At 42.4% G+C, this 23,471-nt stretch overlaps 1 protein-coding gene across 2 annotated transcripts in view; it reads left to right on the top strand.

Moving 5' to 3' along the window:
* Nucleotides 1-23,471, top strand: part of slc35f3b (solute carrier family 35 member F3b) — a 41,722-nt gene that overhangs the window by 16,561 nt on the left and 1,690 nt on the right. The window contains exons 1-3 of one of the 2 annotated variants that reach the window (XM_076165233.1): nucleotides 8,331-8,406; nucleotides 18,274-18,616; nucleotides 22,124-22,343. In XM_076165233.1, coding sequence (XP_076021348.1) covers nucleotides 8,331-8,406; nucleotides 18,274-18,616; nucleotides 22,124-22,343 — 639 coding nt within the window. Of the gene's footprint in view, nucleotides 1-8,330; nucleotides 8,407-18,273; nucleotides 18,617-22,123; nucleotides 22,344-23,471 lie in introns of those variants that run through there. The other variant, XM_076165223.1, reaches the window with a different exon arrangement.

The following is a 23,471-nucleotide window of genomic DNA, read 5'->3' as shown; positions in this document are numbered from 1 at the left end:
CGTTAGTAAAGCTAAGCTGATTCATTCTCATAGAGAGAGGTTAGTGAGTTCATTATGCTGTTTGCTGTTCTGTCCCCTCCCGCCCCCTTCATTCATCGTCAGCCGTGTTCGCTCACACTGTGCGTAAAATGAAGAGACTTCTTTATAACGAGATCTGCTTTAAATGTAACCTTTAAAAAGTGCAGCACAAGTGCCTCCAAAATGGTGCCCGTGTTTGCATTTTGAAATTGGATGTGTGTGAAGTGGAGAGAGATATAGTGTGTATTTTACACTACTGACAGCACTCACACACCTGCTGCTGGGCTTTTGAAGGGGCTCCTAACACCTGCTGCTTTAGTGATGGAAGATTCACTAGTGATCGAAATAGGGTTTGATCAGTGCTGAAAGCCACCACGGTTTGGACCTGGCATCCTATCTGAACACTTCAAAGACAGACAGCAACAGATCTGATGTCTGATGTGATTATACACAGAATGATTAACCCCTAGGTTTCCCTTTGGTCATCAATAAATGCTATTCCCTGTCAGGTGAGATGCCATATTGTTGCCACAGCATCCAGTTTTGTTCACCAGATATAATTTGGTCCGTTTATCAGCTTCAATTATGCTCAGGCGAAATGATTCCGATCACTCGTCCTCCACATAATCGAGGTGTGCACTTTCAGGAGGATTACTTCTGCTCCTTCTCACTGCTTCCCTTTTGTGCGCAGGATGTTCGCTGTTCCTTCTGCACTTTCCTTTGACCAATTTATAAGAAGGATGTGGATGGGTTGAATCCCCGGTGTCCTTGCCAGAGAGATGTTCTGATTCTGAATCTGTCGGAATAACAGGTAGCAACAGGTCCTTGATTTCACAACAGGGGTTCCAGGCCCCGGTAACAACTCGGACAAAGAAAATGTTCTTTTCATTCACACCATTGTTAACACGATTAATTGAATAGCTGCTGGGTAGCCTTGCAGGTTTTGTGAGGTTTGGTCTCATGTGCAGCCATAACATCATAACATCCTTCAGCCAAATACTTAAAACCCCATTCCTGTGTTTATCTCTGTTTTAGCAGTGCTATTCTAACTCTCCAACTGCATTCCAACTAGAGAGTAAAATTCTTGCCTGAGGGGGTCAATAAAATTATGTTAAAATATGCAGTTAAAAAAGACAAGCAGAGGAGATTTATTGTAATTCATGTTGCTGTTGGTTTTAATATTACTTGTGCAATGTTGTACTATGTGAAATCTGCTTTCTCTTTTGTGATAAACCGACCTCCTCCATGTAAATGACTAACACATACATAAGACACATATGGGGCTGTAATCGCCTGTAACTCTGTATACAAATACAGCAAATGTGTCTCTTGATTAGTATTAAAGAATAGCGTAAATGTGCCATTTTCGTTGCACTGCAGAATCAGGCTCAGCACTTTGGATTAGCTGTGATCACTCCACCATCCTGCTCTCTTCCTTTTGGCATTGCTCGAGGGCTCAAGGAGTTCTGAAAGAAAATCAGAGTCGGGAGGGGAGTAAGTGCTTCACAGTGTGACAGATTTCTTACAATGTCCCTAGAATCAACAAAACAAAGAGAAAAAGGTGTGAGGAGCAAGAGGTGCCATACTGTGTGTGGCTTTTTCTCACCTGTGTGGCTGTGTGTATACTGTCGCCGTACATGCTTGTGTGCTTCTGTGACTGTCTTATCTGCTTGTGTCTCTCCGTTGCTTTTCTGAGATGCATCAGAGGGAAAACTGTGGTGTCTTGGTCTTTTTTTAATCACAGCCCTACTTCAAACCTGAGCAGGTGTGTTGTCAGCTCTTTGCCAGTGAGAGCATGCAGTCACGGTGCCCCCTATAGTCAGAGAGGAAGGCCTGCAGGCTGATGGCAAGTTACCAGAGATGACATACGCACACGTCTTTCTCAGCACGACGCTTTGAAATGAGATTTGTGTCTCCAGTCAGCCATGTACACATAAGCAATGCAATCAAGGTTCCTATCTATTTACATAGAGAAGAGAGAGTTGAATCAGTCTGACAGACGCCGTGCCAAAAGAAAGATGTTGTCATATTTATTGATGAGCTATTGAGTCATGATTGCAAACTGCATCATGTATCTAACAGGTATCTGAAATTGTGTTAAATATAATCTGAGCATGGATGGAAGATGACCACCAAATTGCAAACATTCCTGTTCTAAAAGCTGTGTTTTTATGCCTGAACAAAAGGTTGTATAATTTAACATTTCAGGTTCACAATGTCCACTTTTCTTTCAGGCTTGTTTTTTCGTCTGTCTCATTTCCACTGGTAGTGAGAGGTGTTTAGTTGGCTAGTTAATTGCTGCTGTTCACAACAATTTGGATCATTTTAAGCAGATTATGGTAAGGGCGGTATAAAGCAGTGGGAGCTTTCTAGACTTCAGAACCAGCTATGATCCAGAACCATCTATGATCCAGAACCATCTATGAGTTTGATAGAAATGAAAGTAGATTGTACGAAATTCAAATCTTATTGAATATTTTACATGATCAAGAATACTATTTGAATGTATCAAAAACATGAAAACATTTACACACACAAAAATCCACACAGTAAAGGTTGTGGATGAATTAGCAGTTATACCACTGCTTGCCAACAGATGGTGCCAGTGCATTATATTGAAAAGGCTTTTATTGTACATACAAATCACCAATTGAGGATTAGTTCAAGGATAATAAGAAACTTCAAAGCTAACCAACCAGTGGAGCATCTTAATCCCCTTATCAGGAATGATAAGAAGGATTACTGGGAGATATTGTGCCAGATGATTCCCAATTGCTTAGAGACGACAGCAGCAAGACTCTGGATTTTACCTCAACAATCTATAAGTGAAAAAATGAATGATGTGTTGTAATTTATTGAAGATATCATATCAAAACAGTTGCATATTCAGAGGTGATCCTGTCCTTTGAAGCTCGGTGCCTTTGACTTTGCCCACGTATATAGATTGCGAGCCACATCCGGATTACCCACTTAGATGCTCAATCCAATTTTGGACCTCTCATGAATAATTCTAGAGGAGTGTTGACTCCTGTGGTTAACCCTCTTGCAACTAACAGTAGATTTATGCTGGAGCACAACCTCTGCCCATTCAGCTTTTTTCTTTGTAGTTTTAAGCAGGAGAGTGGTTAATAGTTCGAGAAAAGTAAGACACTAACAGCCGCTGTGTGACTCAGCCATTGTCTCTACCACCCACAACATGACAATGACATGTTATTGCTATTGTAAGCTGCAATAAAAACTGCCAGACACAGCTACTTTAGATCTCACTTCAATGAAACACATCACATACTACCGTGTCCTCTGAAACAACAGTAATTGGTAGATAGAAATGTGCTGTCAGGGCCTGATTCCTCTTGTGGGATGTAAATTTAATGGACACTGTCTCCTTGATAAAGCCTGGACCACTGGGGTAAAGTGTGATTATACGGTCTATCACTGGCTGTTTCGACTTGATAGCATTTATTAGACACTGCAGGACTTTATTAGCTGTGGTTGTAATTAAGAGGAAATCCCAAGTTACCTGGGTTTAAAGTGGCACTCGTTCCAGCTTCCTTATTCATCCTCCTTAGCTGTTTTATGTTGGGTGGCTGGAAGCGGTGTCCTCCTTTCCTTAATAAGCACTTCATTTTCCACAATGAGCAACCGTTTACATATGTGCAAGAGTTTTGGGCAGCTTTCAACCACAGGAACCACTGCTGATGGAATAGACTCACATCTTATGTAATTGCATACTGTACCTGTCCTTGAGAGAAGATAAATTACAGAAAGAAGCACTGTATTGATTCCCCACGGACAACAAGGTATTGATTTGCAAAAGCCTAATTCAAATTAGTTTTTAATGTGTATATTTTAAATGGAAATTCTTCCATTACTACAAATAATATCCTTTACTTTTTGTATTTGCTATAATAAGATTTTGGTGAGTGCAATCCGTTACCAAACATAGTCTTACAAAGTGTCTTAAATGGTTTCAAGTGGATTGATGAATGTGTAGGCCAGTGTGTATTTAACCAGAATTGGAGAGGAATTTTGGCAACTGTTTTCTCTATGCGACCCCAAGGAGAACCCACTGGGGCCACTAATCCAATAAACTGCTGTAGGTTGCAGTATCTTGACAGCCGGTCGCCTCCGCATATAAGCTGTGATTGCTTTGAGGAGATACACGGCTATGGAGGAGGGAGAGTTAATGTAGCTTGACCTTTCTGGCATTCAAAACAAGCAGTTATTTAAGACTCTGACCACCACCCAGTCCCCTCCTGGGAAACGGTGTGAAGTGTCAGGCCAGTGTCACACACGCCTCTTCAGTTTTGTAATGAATCCTCAGCTTTCATGTTTTACAGCTGCTACCTGAAGGGCAGACTGAAGGGACCTGGAGTGGAATAGAGAGTTAACAAAGAAAAGACTTGAGGAAAAGTGGTGACATTTACTATTCATATTGTTATTATTATTCATAAAGCATTGATATTAATCGTGATATTTACTTTTATACATAATCTGTTTTGTTCAAATGACAAGAAATGATCTATTACGTTGGCTCATGTTCTCTCCATCTCCATAAAGTAACATGTGACCCAACAAATTGATTTGTAAAGCATAACATCACATTAACAGATTTTCCCAATAATAATAAAACATTTGAATTAGTTAGACAGGTATAATGATCCATTATTCATCCACCCTCCACCACTATAGAGGCGTACCTGCCTGGATCCGGGTTCAGGAAACGACATGACTCCTGGATCTTAACTCATCCAACACAAAGAACTCCTTGTGTCCCATCCAAGGATAAACTGATTGATAGACTGACATTCTTTACGTCCAGAGCAACGACACCATGAATCCACAGTTCTGCTCTACGGTCATGCAGAAGGATCTAATCACTGATTTGGCAGAGAGATGTCGTGCAGATCTGAGCCAGCTGATGTCCACAAATTCAGCTCGACACATTTACACACATTGGCAGTATCCTTTAATCGAGATCTGACAGTAAGAAATCATTTACTCTCACACCCAGACTTTCAAGCACTCACATTCAATAATTTCCAACTATCAAGTGCTCTCCTCTGTCGGAATTGCAGTTGAAGCGTCTTTATGCATAATCAATAACATTGATTTTCACACCAACGGTTTTCCCTTTGTCCACCCTGGCCATTCTGTAGAATTACAATCAATAGTGGATGTGTAATTGTAAAATCAGTGAGTATTCGATCTGTTATCTGTGACTGTTACCTCAGATCAATTGAACTGAATTCTTTTATCTTATTTCCTTTATTTCATCTTCCAAGGATGTTGTGTGCTGATTTATTTGTTTGATGTTTGTGAGTGAGCAGAATTCCTCCAAAACCTTTTGACAGATTTCAGTGATGTATGGTTTCTGGTGAGGACCCAGATCAAGTTGGGATTGCAGGAATCTTTTGAAAAGACTTCTTAACATTGCAAGCTTATTTTGCAATATTTTTTTATATTTGCTGCACTTGAACTGCACAGATCTAACATGTGATTGTCCTTTTCTCTATCAGATTAAAAGCTCTAACTTATGCAGCCTTTGCAGAGAAATAATGGTTTCTTATTTAATGTTGTAACTATGGTAATGTTTGTCAGATTATCAGACAAGATAATACGAAAACATTCAAATTTTCCGTTTAATATCTCCTATGTTTTCAAATGCACTCAAACAGCCTCAGTGAGTCGATTTGCTTGCTGATCGTATCTACGTCTGTGGGTTCAACCTTCAGCGGGAACAGTGTAGCAGCATGTTTGCCCTGGAAAATGGTTACTGTGGCTTCTCTCATTCTTCAGCATGAATAAACATTTAAGAACAGTACAGGAACAGAACATTCCACTGTACATGGAGGAATAATCATCTCTCATCCTCCATCCTCTTCTGGAAACATGACTTCAAGGGAGCCACGGGAGATTCGGATTTATGTTCTTTTTTATTGTCTCCATGCACTTATTCTTATTAATATATACAGAGTGAATGTGTGTTATAGCTTATATGGAATCTCAGAGCTTGAACGGGTTTGAACCTCCACCATCTTCACAGATAGAGGTCCATGAGTCACTGCCTGAGATCCTTTAATGATCTCACCCCCTCCACCTCATTCTTTCTCATCAATACCCTCAGAACTCATCCTGTTCTACCACACTTAGCTCCTGAAAATTGGCAGCATTAGTTCCCACAGACGGCTGGCAGCTGTAGATCCCAAATGTGACTCGCACAGCTTTCCACACGCACAATGTGACATAGAATCCTTCACCGGGACGCACAACAATATCATTCATAGGTGACATATTTATACTGTTTACCCATCAAACATCCTGTTCTGCTCTTTTAGTTCATTCACTATGACTTCTTTGCACTTCATCTATTATCCTCCATCCGCTGTTGCTGACATTTCCCATTTTCAAATCCAAACATAAACTGGCAAGCAATGGGATAATATCTAAGGATCCAGTCAATGTCATTAGAGAGAAAGGAAAGGAAAGGAAGTCAAGCCTGGTGTGGACAGTGAGTGTTTGTAGAGCTCTCTGTCCCAGTTAGGAGGCCAAGAAGGGGGAATCTAGAGTACGAGGTAGAGTCCAACCAGTGAATTATTCAGTGTAGCTTCCTTTAGGCGTGCTCATCTCACTCAGTGGCTTTTGCCCACAGTGTCACTGCAAACACACACGCATACAGTATATATGTTTAAACACACATGCATTAAAGAGTATAGGACAGCGGGGATGTTCTCAGATCAATGCAGAGCCAGTCCAGCCTGATCACTGACAACGATCTGCTTGTCTCTGATATAGTGTGCTTATCTGTGTAAAGGTTTCCCAGGGGTAAAACACAATTAAGGTGTAAAAGAAGCCAATGAAAATGTAAAGGTCATCTGGCTGTTACAGAAAGTGCCTCAGCTGGAAGTTAACTTCAGCACTCAGCCTATGCAAACCTTATGCTCTGATTAATGTCTTACAGGCTCAAAGTCAAATGCAGTTTGTTGGAATTTCAAGCAACTGTACTGTTAAGTGTAAAGGACGAGGGACATGTGGTGTGAATGAAATGTGATGTTATACGCAGCAATGCATTCAGCACCTCCCACTCGCCTCAGTGATCAATTGGAAAATGTAACTCACTTGACGCTGCTCCCAGAAGAGTTAAAAACTTGATGACTTTAACAAAGTCAAAGGACGCACGTGAATACAGAGGAAATGATGATGAACTGTCAAACTGGGACTGGAGTCAATGTGTGTGTGGAGGGTATTTCATTTTGACACATCTCACCCAGGCCCATAAGTCTATCCCATATGGAATTATGTTATGTTTTAATCACAGGAAGAATGCCTTTATTGTCTCAGAAGTTGAGAAATTCCTCTTCCAATCATTTCATGCAGTTATACATACATGTTTTCACACAAATGCAAATCACACACATTTGAAAGTTTGCGCCCCCTCCTACACACACATGCACCGGAGGGGGCACCTCAGGCAGCCAGCAGCTGGCGCTAGTGGAGAAGGTTGGGGTTCGGTGCCTTGCTCAAGGGCACCTCGGCAGTGGCCTGGAGGTAAACTGGCAACTCTTTGGCTGCCAGCTGCCAATCCACACATAGATGATGCTTTCATCTACTAGAGCACATTGTAATGACATACTGACATACACCCACCCAGCACTGCCTGGCTGCCAATTCCCATCGGCATCGGCTCCGTCTTATGTCTGGCATACCCCGCAGACTTTGTCAGGACGTCTCCCGGTGCGTCTCTCTGGTCCCGACGCAGAGCTGAGGAAGGACCGGCGACGACCTTGGCTGCTGCTTCTGGACACAGGGGGGCTGGTGACGCCGTAGGAGCGGGTGGGTGGTGGGGCGAGGGGGTGGTGGGTGGGGGGGGGGGGGGGTGTTCTGATGGGTGTGTGTGACGTAGCAAATTGCAGCATTTGGCAAAACTGTGCGTGAGGAGAGACCAGTCAGGATTCACTTGGGGGAAAGGGAGGCAGAGAGAGAGAGAGAGAGAGAGAGGGAGGGAGAGAGAGAGAGAGAGAGAGAGAGAGAGAGAGAGAGAGAGAGAGAGAGAGAGAGAGAGAGAGAGAGAGAGAGAGAGAGAGAGAGAGAGAGAGAGAGAGAGAGAGAGAAAGAGGGAGGGAGGGAGGGCATCAACAGGGAGCTGGATAGATGCGAGGGGGTAGAGAGAGAGAGAGTGAGTGAGAGAGGTCTCCGGGTATGCAAACATCAAGAGTCCCATCAAGAGCTTCTGGAGTCTGCAAATACACCAGCTTCAGGGATGTAGTCGAAGCGGCGCAGAGCTCATCCCATCCGAGCTCATCATCATCATCATGAAGAAACACTCCGCAAGGGTCGCCCCGCTGTCCGCCTGCAACAGCCCGGTGCTCACCCTCACCAAAGTGGAAGGTAGGGGAGGAGGGGAATCTTATCGTGCCTCTAAAGTATTCCTCAAATCGGAAACATGCATGTATTGATTGTAGAGAGAGGCTTGTATCTGGCGTGTGTGGGTTGATCGGGCTGCTATCTCATTAAGACGTGGGTCAACTTCTTGAAAATGTAACCGTCAGCAACACCAAACAACAAGAGGATCAATCAAGCGCATAAGTTCCCCCGTTCAATGACAAACGATTTGCGCTGGGTAAATAGCCTGATCAGTTTTTATGAGCACCAATCCTTAGAGTCTGTCTCAAGTGTTATTCGATCACATTCTCTATTTCCTTCCTAAACGCGACGTTGTACGTCAATGTAAAGAAGTACGACTGTAGCGCGTAAAAACGTGCCAAATGTTCGGCTCGCTCTCCACACGGAGGCGCGTCCTAAGTTGTTATTGCAGCAGGGGTTTCCCCTCACACACAGACACACACACACACACACACACACACACACACACACACACACACACACACACCTCGCACGATCACGTAGGACTTCCGGCGCTAAAATACCGCACAGCATCGTTTCCCTCCCTGAACGGGTTAATGGTCCTCTGGGATGCTGCACACTCAGACACATTTAGTGGTCCAGTCTCTGGGGTGCGTTTAATGCTGGGACCCCCGCCCGCCCGCCCCTCCTCTGAAGGAATGTTCTTGTCTGAAAGTCTCTCTGATCTCCAACAACAACAACAACTGAGGAGTCTGACATTTTTTGTGTTATCATTAGTAAGAGACTACAGCTATCTGACTGGTTGTGTGTGTGTGTGTGTTTCTGTGTAGTAAGTAACTGTGTGTTGCTGCACCATCACACCATTATTGTCTGATGGTCTTAAAAACCCAGAAGAAGTGTGTGTGTGTGTGTGTGTGTGTGTAATCACCCGGGAGAAAGGGTCGTCTCACATTGTCCTCCTGAGACAAAGCGGAGGCTGCATGATGTGTACACAATGGAATAATTGGAATTTTAGTGTTTGTTGATTTCACATAGCAAACATAACCGAATGCAGTTGGGAGATAGTTTATAGTAGCTTGCATAAACTAATAAAGTTCTTTTGCGCTACCCAAGAGACCTGAAGTAAATGTGTGTGTAATAGAGTCGTATGTAATAAGCAGTCACAACCCAAAGAACAGTGTACTCTCAAAGAATTGAAGTGTTAAGTGACGAGTGGATATAATGAAAATAGTCCCACAGGAGTATTTCTTGCTGTTTGATATGGAGGCAGTTGCTGATGTCTGTGTGTGCTGAGGAGTGACGTAAGGTGAGACAAGCAACAAACCAATGTATAACCCCAGCAATTCCATGGAAAATGTTGTTTTTGTCTGCTAGAATGAATGAAAGTACCAGATTGTGAAAAGGAAAATACAAGCCTTGTTCTAAGTCTTAAGTTAAGTAAGAATAGTTGTGTCATCTCCAAACCTGAGCTCCAATCTTTCCCTCTATGCTGCTATTTGGGCAGTAGAACCGTCTGGATGACAATGTGGAAATATCTGAGACCACTTCATTATTCATAATTTATGACTGGGCCAGTCTCTGGAATATGAATGAGGAATTAGGTTTTATGCAGTTTTATTTAGACACTGCAGCAATCTATCAAATTACCCAAATAGACATTGTAGTTGTGTGTACTGTGTTGGATGTGTTGACTTAAAAGATATACATGTACGGTACTGATTATCATCTTGGATAATGGCTTGGATTAGCAATGATCTAAAATATGATGAAGTGTCAAAAGCTGAGATTCACACTTATTTATTCAGAATGACTGAGATGCCCCTCACTTAATGATTAATGTCTGTGTGTGTGTGTGTGTGTGTGTGTGTGTGTGTGTGTGTGTGTGTGTGTGTGTGTGTGTGTGTGTGTGTGTGTTTGTGTGTGTGTGTGTTTGTGTGGGTTGTATTCATTGGGTGCATTGTGTCAATTCTTTCACTTTAGGCAATTTGTTATAGTGTTAGAACAAGACGCATTTTGTCCCGATCTGTTTGGCCTTAGAGGAGATATAAACACACAAATCCTCATCCTTCTACTTTCTTGTTTCTTGTTTATTTAACGTCAGTGTGATAAAGCTTCAATTCTCTGCTGGCAGCATCTTACATTCAGCTCAGGCAGGTCTTGAGTAGAGCTCCGTTCTGAATGGTGTAATCTATTCAACCAGGATCGCTTTAGTTCAGTTCCCTGGATCTCATCTGATCTTGGCCTCTAATAAATAGCAATATCAATTTTTGATAACTGAAGTGTTACAATTCACCATGATGCAGGCCATACTATATACTGGAGTGGAACCCATATCAATTCCTGTGTGGAGGCTGCCAATACTTGCTGACCACAATTTGAGTCACTGTCCTCATTTTGAGCCTTTACCTTCTCCTCTGCATGTTGGTGTGACACCCACCTTACAGTCTGCATGATGAATTATTGATTTCTCCTCTGACGTACTTAATCTGGAGTGATCATGTCTGTGGGTTAACGTCTGTGTTGTTTCTGGTGATGTCCGAGGAAAGACTAAGAAATGAATAAAAGTCCCTTTAATCTCTTTAATGTCATTAAAGGCTTTGGCACAGAACCAGAATCTTTTTAAGGTTCTTCAGCTAAGACTTTCTGGATATCCCCCTGAAATCTGTTCGTACTTTATAAGCTGCTTTTGATACTGAATTTTTCCCCAGAGCTACATAAACTGCATCTCAATCACAGGTAACATCAGGGACACGCAGGAATAACAAAGTCTTCTTCCAATTATAGATACTCAGGGTTTTAACTTACAGTAACTGTAACCATCTGATTATTGGGTCTTTAAGTCTTATATTTCTCCTGCTGACTGATGTTTCCTGTTCAACAAGTTTCAACAAATCACTGCAATTCTCTTTAGGATATTAACGATGATAATCTGTCTTGTTCTGTTTGCCTCAAGACGTCGATGCTTGGCTCTAAAGAAAGCTCAGAACAGTGTTGCCTCTAAGAATAATTCCCAGAGTATTAGATAAATGTTATCGATCCATCAACCTAGCAGTGCGTCTTGGAATTTTTATGTGCAAAATTCATCTTGTTGAAATACGGACAACAAATTGTGCAATATCAGTGAAACTAATCAGAAGATACAAATAGAAAATGACAGATTTTGTACATTTGAGGTCAATAAATGTCAAGCATCAGAAGTATAGAAGACATCCACACATTCACAACATTCTTATATCCACAGTTACAAAAGGATTCAGGCCTAATATGAAATGAAGCATCCTTGGGTTAAAATGGCCCAAACAAAGATGCGTGATGAGAGTGATGATGACTATCACGGCTGCTTATCTTCTACATGGTTTTGCCGGGTCGGGAGCCTATCCCGGCGTTCTTTGGGTGAGGAAGGTTAAACCCTGGGCAGATCGCCAGTCATTCACAAGGCTGACACACACACACAGACAGACGACATCATTCAAAACCTCATTCACCTCTCGCTCACATTCACACCTGCTGGCAATTACGATTTTACAATTCAGCTGAACCTGCATGTCTTTGGACTGCAGGGGGGGGGGGGGGGGGAAGCAGATCGCCTAGAGGAAAGCCATGCAACCTTGCAACCATGCAAAGTAAGGTGCCAACATGGGGTCCCAGGGTGGTTAACACCGTCACCTCACAGCAAAAAAGGTGCCTTGGATGACGAATTACCACTTTCCACTTATATAAAGGGTTCTTACTTTCTCCACTTCAGATATTTAATAGAAGTTGACGTTGAAGGAGTGGGGTTTTTTTCCTCTGCCAAAGTCATTTTAAAACAGATGAAATGCACCTCTCTCTACTGATCTGTGTGTAACGTCAGGACGGGGTGTAGTGTTTTTTCACTATTGGCTCAGGTTTGGGGCAGATTGTATTTGGAGGGAAAGCTATCAGTGTGCATTGTACTGAATTAGATTGCAGTGAATAGATGGATTGATATGTGTAAGTGGATGACGTAAGACCTTGCACTGAGTTCATTTAAGGTTTCAAACCGCTGAGTTCTGGCTGCAGACCTCATTCGCTCTTTCATTTATGCAATGATTTCTGTAACAATACGCTAGTGTTTCATCTCCGAGCAAAATCCTCTGCAAAAAATGTATAAGAAGAAGCTTGAAACTGTAATCTTCTATTAGGGGGGGAGTTGATCCTTAAGCTTCCTTCAGGGGCAGGACGCCTCCCCTCTCAAAATGTCTCACGCAGCCAGTAGACCAGATGGATAGAGTTGTGCTGTACATAGAGGCTGAATTATTACAAAGCTGACATTACGCTTTCAGTGCAAAAAGCCGGAAGCATTTGTAGTAAATGCGACATTTGGTCAGCATAAATGTGTGCGCTGTTGCATGCAGAATGATTGAGTTTGCGTTTCATTCAGTCTGAAAACAGTTTGAACGTTGATGAACATCCTTTTAACTTTAATAACAATGAGAAGATTGAGATCATTATGGAGTTGTTCCTTTTTAGTAAGGTTAAATGCAGATGACATTTTTCTTTGTACTTGTACAAGGAAAAATAAGGACATACGTCTTCTTCTGCTTCTCACAATGACATGTGTGAGTAACTCATGTTTATGATAGGCTGACACATCCCCTCCGTTATCAGTAGTGGTGGGACGCAGGGAGGAAAACCGCTGTTGGGTAAAGACACTCTACACTACAGCCGTTGTGGTTGCTTATCCGTTACTTCAACAGGGGCGCTGTGGCTAATCTTTTAAAAATTGATTTGTCACGTAATGTGCTGGGAAACCTGCCAGTCTGTTAAATTGCAGGTCCATTTGCTTCACATGCTCTGGTAAAAGGGACTGTGAGAGGGGTGGGGGGATGCTTCAGGAAGGAGGGGGGGTGCCCAGTGCTACGTATGATTAATTGGAATTTCTTTGCTATTACACACAACACATGGACACACGCACACACTGGCCGCAGGGTTTTGCTGTGTCACTAAGCAGTGAACCTGCGAGGTGCCACATCGCTGACCTGTATCATCAGCATCTGTTGAAGCAGCTGGGCAGGTCAGGACTGCGACAAACAACTTCTAAACTCAGCCGACAAGTTGCTCCTCTGTCCCTTGAGATTGAAGGACAAACAGGAATGGAATTAAAGACAGTGGGATCAGTAACAGTAACATCCTGCCCTTGTCTGCCCTCATTTGCTCCTTGTCCGTCGGCCTGCGCAGCCCAACCTACCAGCTGGGTGAAGCAGCGTGGTGTGTTTTCCACCTCGGTGTGTGTGTTGTGTTATTGAGTGGGACCGGGTCGTCAAAGCAGCCTGCTCTGGTGTGTTGAAAGACCTCTGACTGACAGCTTGGGTTGTCCTGCTGTCACAGCCAAGCATCACACACTCTCACTGTGTTTCACACATCAGTATCATAACAACAGTGAAGGCTGTCAGTGTGCTGCCTGCCTGCCTGTCTGACTGTCACCAAAGTGTCTCTGCATGACCAAAGAAACTACCGTCCTTCTGAAGTGTCACTTTCCTTAAAGCCTAATGTAGTTCTAAGAGGTTGTTTTGTGGTTCAAAGGTCAAGGCATTGACTTATATCAAACATGCCAAACCACAGCAATGGAGTTCTTGACTCAGTGATGTGTGGGTTTCAAGATTTCAGAAAAGGAAAGTTCAGCCTCATTTGCATTTGACATTTGTACAAAGTGGATTTTTACCGGCAATATCAAACCAAAAAGGCTTTTTATCTCAAGCATTTTATGTGAATCTGTGTTGTAGACTTTAATACTACTATAATTTTTGTTTTGTTATGAGCAGGTGTGACTAAAACACTGCAGCTAGTTCATATTCCCCACCATACAGTCCAAGCAGAAGCCCAGCAGACAGTAAGACATGGAGTTTTTCTGAAGTGTGTATTGGTGATTGATCTGTTTACCCTCCCGAATCACTGAGGCAAAGTGCTGCTGTGCTTTACTCCCACTGAGGTGTCACCCTATAACCGAACAGGCAAACCTCTCCCATACCTCAATATCTCAGTTGAGGTCCCAGAAAAGTCCTCCTGGCAGTCATGTGGCCTCCCTCACCAACCAACACATTGCTCACCAGCTGGAGCGAGTATTGTGCATTCCACACTGCTGTCCGTGACGATCTTGCGATGTTGTGTTCGCGCACTGCGGGCAGCAGGGCGGCAAAGAGGGTGGGGGATGGCGTAGGCGGTGGCCTGCAGAAAGAAACGGTGGTATGGGGTGACATAGCTGCCTTTCTAGGCCTGTAATGGCCAGGTTCTGTGAAGTGTGAGAGCAGGCAGTCAGGCAGGGCTCTGCTGGCACATTTGAGACTTGCAGCTATCAGCAGGAGAGATCTGCAGTGCAGAGACTGCAGGGGGAGGGAGAAAAGCAGCGCGGGAATGAGGTTTAGTCGCCGAGCACAGGAGTGCGGACTGAGAAGGAAGGAACACCGGAAAAACGGTCTGAGTAATGGCCAGAGTTCTGGGGTGGATGTACGACGTGTATTCAATAGCAAGCCGATGAGGTGCTCAGTGGGCTAAAATGCCCGCGGGAGACAAATGATGATGTAAGAACTGGTTTTACTGTGTCTATAATGTCAATAGTGGAGAGTAGAGAAAATCTATGACTTAGAAGAACCATTTCACACCATTTCTTTGTATAATTCAGTGGAATGGATATTCGGTGCGGCTGAAGCATTATCCTGCTCTGTCATGTATACAGAAATACAAAAGCAAACTGTATTTAGGGTCGATTGATATATTCTGAGTTATGAGTGACTATAACATACAAATCCCAGTGGTACTGAAGAGTTGTACAAGAAGGACAAACTTACTCACTTGTTTTGCCCTTTACAGACAGTGACATCTTTGGAAACAAGATACACATTTGAGCAAGAACCAGATTTTGAGTCTCTCTATGCCGGGCTCACAACTTATCAACACCTAGCCAAGAAAGGAATGGCATATGGTTGTCAGAGCAGATCAGGATTCTCTAACAGGGATCTCATTGGTTTCCACCTGTCTCACTGATTTCACAGATGTCTGTTACCGCCGCCAAGAAAGTTTGCTCGTGTTTGTTCGTCTGTTGGCACGATACCTCAAAAAGAAATCAAACGGTAGAATGAAAATGTTGTTGATTCCTCAGTGGGGGGAAAGATCATGGTTGAGACAACAACCTGTTAAGTGTATTCGTTTAGAGACAAAGTTGTAAGTGCTTGACCTTGGAGGAGGCATGCAGGTTTGAAATTAAACACTGGATGTCAATTCAGATTCAAGCAGTGCGGAGTAAGGGGATATAACCAAGTATTAGAGTAGGAGTGGCTGTGCTGAGACAGATCATGCAGCATATCCATCATAATCATCTTGGACTTTCCCACTGACCTTGACAGTTGACATTTGATTGTGATCTGATGAGGTTAATTGCATTCAGTTAACGATTAAGAGGTTAGAGGCGGACCCTCTTTCTGGGCGTTTCACTCACGGTACTAAAAGCTTCAAATGTCATTAACAGTAGAGCTCTTCTACCTTCTTCAACCCGTCCGCTCCCTTCCAGCTCCTTCACACTAATGAGGTCAGTGGTGCTCTACATTGTTCATCACTGGCAGTCAAGGTTTTGACAGAGCTGTTAGTCACCCTCAAATGAAGTGTAAAAGAAGCTCATCCAGCTCCTCCTGCTTCAGCGGTTAACTAATTAATAAGCACCAGTGTCTTAGCATGTACTTAGAAGTACTTTTGATGTCAAAGCACAGAGAAAAATCAGTAACATGGTAAAATATGGTAAATACGTCACTAATGACTGTGTATGTATGACATGACAGTATGTTTCACTAAGTGTGGGCGACATATGCTAGAAATGGAAGTGCATAGCTGGGTCCCACTTCTCTCTGGGGGATGATTGACTCACACCATCACTGCATTTGTAAGATTAAACTGTGCTGCAGTATGGAGCAGTGGCCAGAGCTCCAGGATGTGGGATGGGACGGAGGCCCAGGAAGGACAAACTCAGCAGCGAGTAAACCAGAGATGACCTTCACAGCGAGACAAAGAGATTTGGAGCTCAGAATAGAGAAACCTAATTCTTATCCTTGTGCCCACGATTGGATAAACAGCCATGTGTGTCTGTGTGTCTTTCTCTCCGTGTCTTTGCTGATTCATCGTTTCGTTGCACCAGCAGACAGTGATCTTGAATCATCTTTCATTCTGCCAAATTTGCTTCACAGCTGTCAGGACTGCCAAGTGCTGTTGCATCCCCGGAGTAAATTGTTTAGAATGCCCACTTACATCCTAAGCAGTACAATCTCATCCTGATTGCATCACATTTACGTTCTATTGCAGCATGTATACAGAATGTGGTGCATTTAGCTTTGCATCGTGGGTGTTTAGATAGTTTTGTCAGGGACATTTTCCTCACTCAGGTATGGGGGTCGATGGTAATCAGGGAAGTTAATTTGTGTTCTGATGAGACCACCTGGCAAGGTCAGAGGTGGCGCACCCAGAAAGAATGAGGAGCCTCATTGGGTGTGATGGATGCCCTCGGCTGGCCGGACATATTAGAGCAGCATTGTCTACCTGATTACACAGGTCACTTTAATGATAAGATGTATAGAATCGGACTAATCAATACTGGATATATGGACAACATATAAACTGTATGTGGCTTGAACAGGGATGTACAGAAGCGACCAACCACTGAAGACACAGACGTATAGCTTTTTAAATTTATTTGTAGACTATTTAGGCACAAAACCCCCATAAGTAAAACACCTCAGAATTAAGCATTTCTACAGCACATCATACAACATAAATAACATTCAGCCTTCTCTGGGTAGAAATGTAGATGTAAATTCAATTTGGGCCACTTGAGTTTATAAAAATCCTGATTATAGCATTACATTTTCACGCAATACATCCAAATTCAATTTATTCTTGTCTCAACGCAGTCTAAAGTGTGTTAGATATTATAGTTGGCGCAGTACAGTGGAGATTAATCAGTAGAAGGCTCCAGGTGGCACATCATTACCTTCAAAAACACCATAAGGGAGATCCCTCATTTTAAACTTGTTGGAGGACACAAAGCTGCAGGAGATCTATGATGCATATTATATATCCTTTATGGGTTTTTTTGTCACTATTTTGTCCTTTGCATTGTAATATCCTAGGAAGTTGTTAAAGTTTTGCGGTCTTGGCCTCTGTTTTGAAAGCACAGTTAGTAATTTGAGTGCTGCTATATCAATAATGTAGCTATTTTATGCACAGAATTATCGACTTGGAGAGGTTGAAGATCAGCTTGAATATTCTGTTTTTAGCTTTGCAAATTTTATACTTTGACACATTATTCTACAGTCTTAACTGAAGCAAGAGTGTATGTATCCAGCGAGTGTGAGTGGGACGGACAACAGCGCACCCACGCTATGTTTGACCTCACGTGGTATTGAAACCTTGTGAAAGTCCAAGTCATGTTTGGACAGGAACAATGGAAAGTTGTTGTTGTGTTTACATATGTGCACTCACATTTGCACACAAACAAGCACTTGTATCATTGTCACTTATGAGGTAAAGAAGATTTGGCCTGGGATTGGATATCAGAGCTGCCCTCTTTATGCCCTCTGTTTGGATGCAGCCTGTCACATTCAATCACCAGATTTTTTTAGTCAGATGTCTGATTGATTACCTTCAAGTTCAATTAAACTGTGGAAGCAGCTATATTTATCCATAGAGAAGATGGTGAGTCGGGGTGGCCTGAAGTCACATGAATAGATAAAATGTATAATTAGCAATAACTTAAAGGAACTGTGCTTTCCCTAACTACATTACAATTCACAATTTGATATCAAATATCTTTGAACCCGGAAGGTAGAAAGTGTCCATGTGATGACCTCATTGCTAATGCATTCAATGTAACTTTGTCTGTTTTCCCAGGTGAAGACAGAGTCAGGGAGAATGTGGTGGGAACTACGGAGGCGCAGGCATCTGCAGGAGCAGCAGGAGCGGAAACTGCATCCGACAGGCAGAAGCTTCATTGTTGCATCAGAGTATCAACTGTACAGATGCAGAAGGCTTTATGGGGAGTTGCCATGGTTATGTGTGTGTGCTCATCCTGGGCTGGCTCCACCCAGTTGGCCAAGCTGACCTTTAAGCACTTTGATGCACCTTTCACCCTGACCTGGTTCGCTACCTCCTGGAACTGCCTCTTCTTCCCAGTTTATTACATCGGCCACCTGTGCAAGAGTCCAGAGAGACAGACGCCCAGACAGCGATTCAGGTAAGTGGACTCTCTCTTTAAAAACACTCAGATACATTTTGCCCAATGTCGAGGATAATTCTTGCACTTAACTTTCACACACTTTCATTGAATTTAGTTTTTCTTACCTATAACCAATTTCCACTTTAGATTATCATGTCATTTGTTGTCGATTGAGTCCTTCAAACTCAATCTGCAACCACCAAGGCCTTTTTAAACTGGGTTTTGTTGTTCACAGGGAACAAATGCGATATTGAAAATGGCATTTTTGGAATACATAAATTTGCCTGATAATGTCATAATCTTGACAGTTGTGCATAAAAAGCCCTTGACAGAAATGGCAAGATTATGCAACCCAAAGACTGCTGTGCACATTTTTAGATGAGATCCAGTATGAAAACCAGAGAAACATGTGAAAAGTTAACTTATAAAAATGACTTAAGTCTCCCCTGAATTAAAAGTGTCCACTGCAAGACAATCTAAAGATAACAGAATTGCTGCTTAAAGGTGTGACTTTAAATTAGTATGAAAAAAAGGATGCATCCATTTTGTCAGTCTAGGAAATTGCCACACAGACCCCTTTTACATCTTTACATTACATACATCTTGATATCTTGCTACAATATCTGGAAAACAACATCTCATGACAGGAGTTGGATGTACACATTACATCAACATGCGTCATTGTGATGTCAGTTCTTAGTAGGAACGCCATCGTGCTGTTTAAGCCCATCCTGCCTTCTTGCTCTACATCATCCATGTGTAATTAACTTTAGTGCTCCTCATGTAAGTGTCTCCCCCATTCACAGCAACACTCAAACCGTTTTATGAATGAAAGCGTGTGGAGCCGGTAATCGGAGGTGGGGTGACGATTACATCTTGTCGGCAAGTTTTATGAGTCTGCGTAGTTATCTAAGGTGTAAGTGAGTGTACAGTAGATGCCTACTAAGCTGTGTTCAAATGTAGGACGTTCCATTTTTAGTGCGTTTACAACAGCAGTAGGAGGAAACACTATTGTGGCTGGCTTGGCAACAGAAAGAAGACAATGCTACACCATGTTAAGTCAACCACAATCAAAGAGCATCTTTCTCAGTTCTCAGATCTCATTTCATCCCTCCGTGAATCAATGAGGTCTGATTTACAGATACTACAGAATTAGTGTTGTAGCTAAAATTGTATACCTTCAATTCAAGTTTGCCCGGTGGGCATTTACATTCATTCACATTTGATTGCTGATATGCTGATACAGGCCACCAGTGATTAGATTTTGAAAATAAGGTTTCCACATGCTATGTTTAGTTATGCTGCTGCAGCAAACAGAATGCGTTAGCTGGGAGTGCTTATACAGTTGAAACAGTCCATTAATCATGGTCTTTTGACAGAACTCTTATCTCTGTTGCCTGCTGTGTTACTTTAATACAAAGAGACAAAGCGAATGGTTTGTTGGGGGGTCGTTATACACCGAAAATGCAGTCTATCTCTATACTTCCTGCCCGTGACTCTACTCTGCTGAGGGCTTATACGAGCATCTTGGGCTCTCATTCCTCAGGCCAGTGCTGATGTGCTCAGAATATCAAACACTCCTTTGTACGTATGTAAATTGTACTTGCTGGTAAATCTCCAGACACGCGAAAAATAGAGGCGAAGACCAGGTATTTTTTTTTGTTGTAATAACTGTCTCGTCTCTTTATGTGTTACAGTGGCTGAAGTAGAGGCAAAGACATGTCATTCATGATAGCTGGCCTGTTTGATCATAGATGTCATTGGCTGCAGGCACCTGAGTGGATGCTCATCATTGTGCTGCATCTGCCCATCTGATGATCTTGTACAGACTGCCAAAGACCAGACCTGAGAGATTAGAGCCGTGAGAGAGTTTCATATTGCCTCATAACTCCAAATCTTGGTGATGTCCATGTCTGCCTACGGGCTGATTGTGTCATGACAGAGGGCAGAGTGTCAGGAACTCAATTTCGTTGAGGTAGTGCAGTTTCATGACTTCATTTCCATATCATGCTTAATATTGTCACATTTCAAACCATACCTTAGATGTAAGAAGGGATGAGTTATTAAGAAAGTACCATCAGTACAGATCAGATTATGTAACAGGAAGAGTAAATAAAAAAATGCATAAACAAAATAAACCTTACACAATTTAAAGGTCTTAGAAAAACAAAACTAGGTGGAAATGTTCAATTCAAAAATGCTAGTAATAATAAATAAACCTCATAACAACCACAGGGTTCATTTTGAGAAAATTGACTGCGTGTCATCAGTTCAGATCTCAAGCCACACACACACAACAGCAAAGTAAAGCAAATCACAAACTGTTGGTATGGATCCAAGGTTTGTGATGAAATGAAAATTGACTTTGGTGTGATATTCACTGACTAAGTGCTGTGTTTATAAAGGCATGTTTTATTGCACACTCAGCTCTCTGGAGCTTATTCACAACAGTTTTGCTTGTCGGGATCCAGACTGACAGATAGCAAATGGGATCTCCTGCTACCTGACACTCCTCAGTTATTGCTGCCTCGTCAGTTTCACAGAGCAGATGCTTGATGGGTAAACTTTGCAACATAGGAACAATAGTAGTGAGAACAACACATTTCCTGACTATGGGAGAAAAGTTTGAAGTCTTATAGTTTGGTATTAGAAAATGTCTTGGCAACATGTCAAGTTGATGTAACATAAACCCTGGAGGAACAGAGCTTTTCTGAACATAGTAACACAGTAGACTGGATCACCGCCAAGTGTTTTGACTGTGACACATCTGATGGTTTGGGTTTCACTGTTATATTGCATTGACTGGCATATTGACTGCAGGCTTTTAAACTGTCAGCTCATATCTGAAGGCGTGTTCTTTCACCTTAAATAGAAAATACGACGCCTTTTGCACACAATTGAACCTAAAATGTAATGTAGATATCCACTGATAAAAACCAGAAGAAACATCTTAGATACCCTCTCTTTAAAACATCAATGTATCAACTAATTTGCACCTATGGGCTAGATATTACTCTTGATTTTGACCAAATGTAAAGAGAATACAGCATACCTAAATTAAAAACAAAAAATCACAAAAAACCTAAAGGAGAATTTTGTTGTAATGTATTGTTAATCTAGTAATTCCCTCATTTTCTCAATGACAAAGACATTCTGGAGAAGTTGGTCTGGTCCTGGCACACATGCAGAATGGTTAAAGAGTAAATGCAGTGACTATAAGTGTAGCCAGGATGAGTGCAAGGATATAAGATTAATGACTCTGCAATACTGCAAAGTTAATGTCAGTGGGAAATTGCTACATTACAGACAAGTGTAGAATTAACAAAATCATTACACAGCGTTTTTCTTCACTGGTTTCACTTGTTTGAGAAAGATTGTCACTTTATTAATTCAAACATATTAATTCTTACATTGTCTGATAGATATGAAATATGACTGTTGTGCTTATGTAGAAAGAAAACACATGGATTAAAATCATTAAACCACATGCATACCATTTATGCTGTGCGTTATGTTTCTTCGAAGGGAGTGCTGTCGGTTCTTCGGGGATGATGGACTGACCCCCAAGGTGTTTTTCACTAAGGTCGCTCCCTTTGGCCTGCTGTGGATCCTCACCAACTACCTGTACCTGCAGGCGCTCAGGAAGATCAACACAACAGACGCATCGGCACTCTTCTGTTGTAACAAGGCCTTTGTTTTCTTGCTCTCTTGGATTGTACTTCGAGACCGCTTCATGGGGGTCAGGGTAAGTGAGTGAGAGAGAAAGGGAGAGAGGAGAGTGTGTGAGAGAGAGAGAAACTACTGCATTTTAATAATACCGTTTTGCAGCACTTATCTGCATGTATTTTATGTCTGCATACCTGAGCCCAAAAGCCTGATGATTGGTTGAATGGGAAGTCATATAATCTTGAAAGATTGATTGATTCGTTTTGTGTATTGAGGTATCTCCTCCTCTCATCCCACTGCATGCCTGAGATGCAATTTCATGTGCAGCCATCCTGCACTCTGCAGAATGGTTTTCCCCTTTTTCCTTTCACACGCTGACACTCATCCCATCTCTCCCTCACTGTGCCCCCGCATTACCTTGGATGAAAGGCACCACTAAGATACAAATACTATAATGAGCTTCCCTCCCTAACCTCCCTCCTTCCCTCCCTCCCTCCCTCCCTCCCTCCCCCTCTCTCTCCCTCTCTCTCTCTCTCTCTCTCTCTCTCTCTTAGTGATGGGAATTGCAGTGTTGTGATGTCTGCAGTAATGCAGGGGGTCTTGGATGAGTTTGTCACGCTGTTGTAAAAAACAGTACAAACAACACACAAGCTGCTAATTGTGCAACTGAACAAAGATTTGCAGCAAATGTGTCGACTCCACATCGGATTTGATGGAGCCATGATCCATTGCCCCTCTGACGCTCAAATTATGCTGACATCTCTTAAAAAAACAAAAACAAAATGCACATTGGGACTTTGACCTTGGAAGCAAACTATCATTGCCATGAAATGTAATGTGTATTTGTGACAGACAGCGTGCACTGCAGCGGAGAGCCAGTTTGTCAAGGGCTTTGGCTCAGCCAAACACACATTTTTACATGCACGTGGCACTTAACACACACAATCATGAGCACACGTGCTTGTTTTGCAAAGAAAATAGTAAATATATTTGATAGGATGAAGCTGAGACTTTAAGGCGGATGGAGAAGAGGAGTGTGAAATTGACGTCTGTGTGACATCTTTAAGCCGCAGAGCACCACTGTGGAAGCTGTCAGTCCAGAGAGGGAAGAGATTGGAGAGCGTACATACTGTATGTTTGTGTTTGTGCAAAAAGAAATGAAAGCCTACAATATCACAAGAACACCCACTAAATTTATGCAAATCAG

This window comes from Genypterus blacodes, unplaced genomic scaffold, assembly GCF_046128005.1.
Source record: "Genypterus blacodes isolate CSIRO-AG114 ecotype Tasmania unplaced genomic scaffold, CSIRO-AGI_Gbla_v1 ptg000012l_1, whole genome shotgun sequence".
Lineage (NCBI taxonomy): Eukaryota > Metazoa > Chordata > Actinopteri > Ophidiiformes > Ophidiidae > Genypterus > Genypterus blacodes.
Note: the sequence above shows the minus strand (reverse complement) of the source record. Positions and strands in the feature narration are given on the sequence as shown.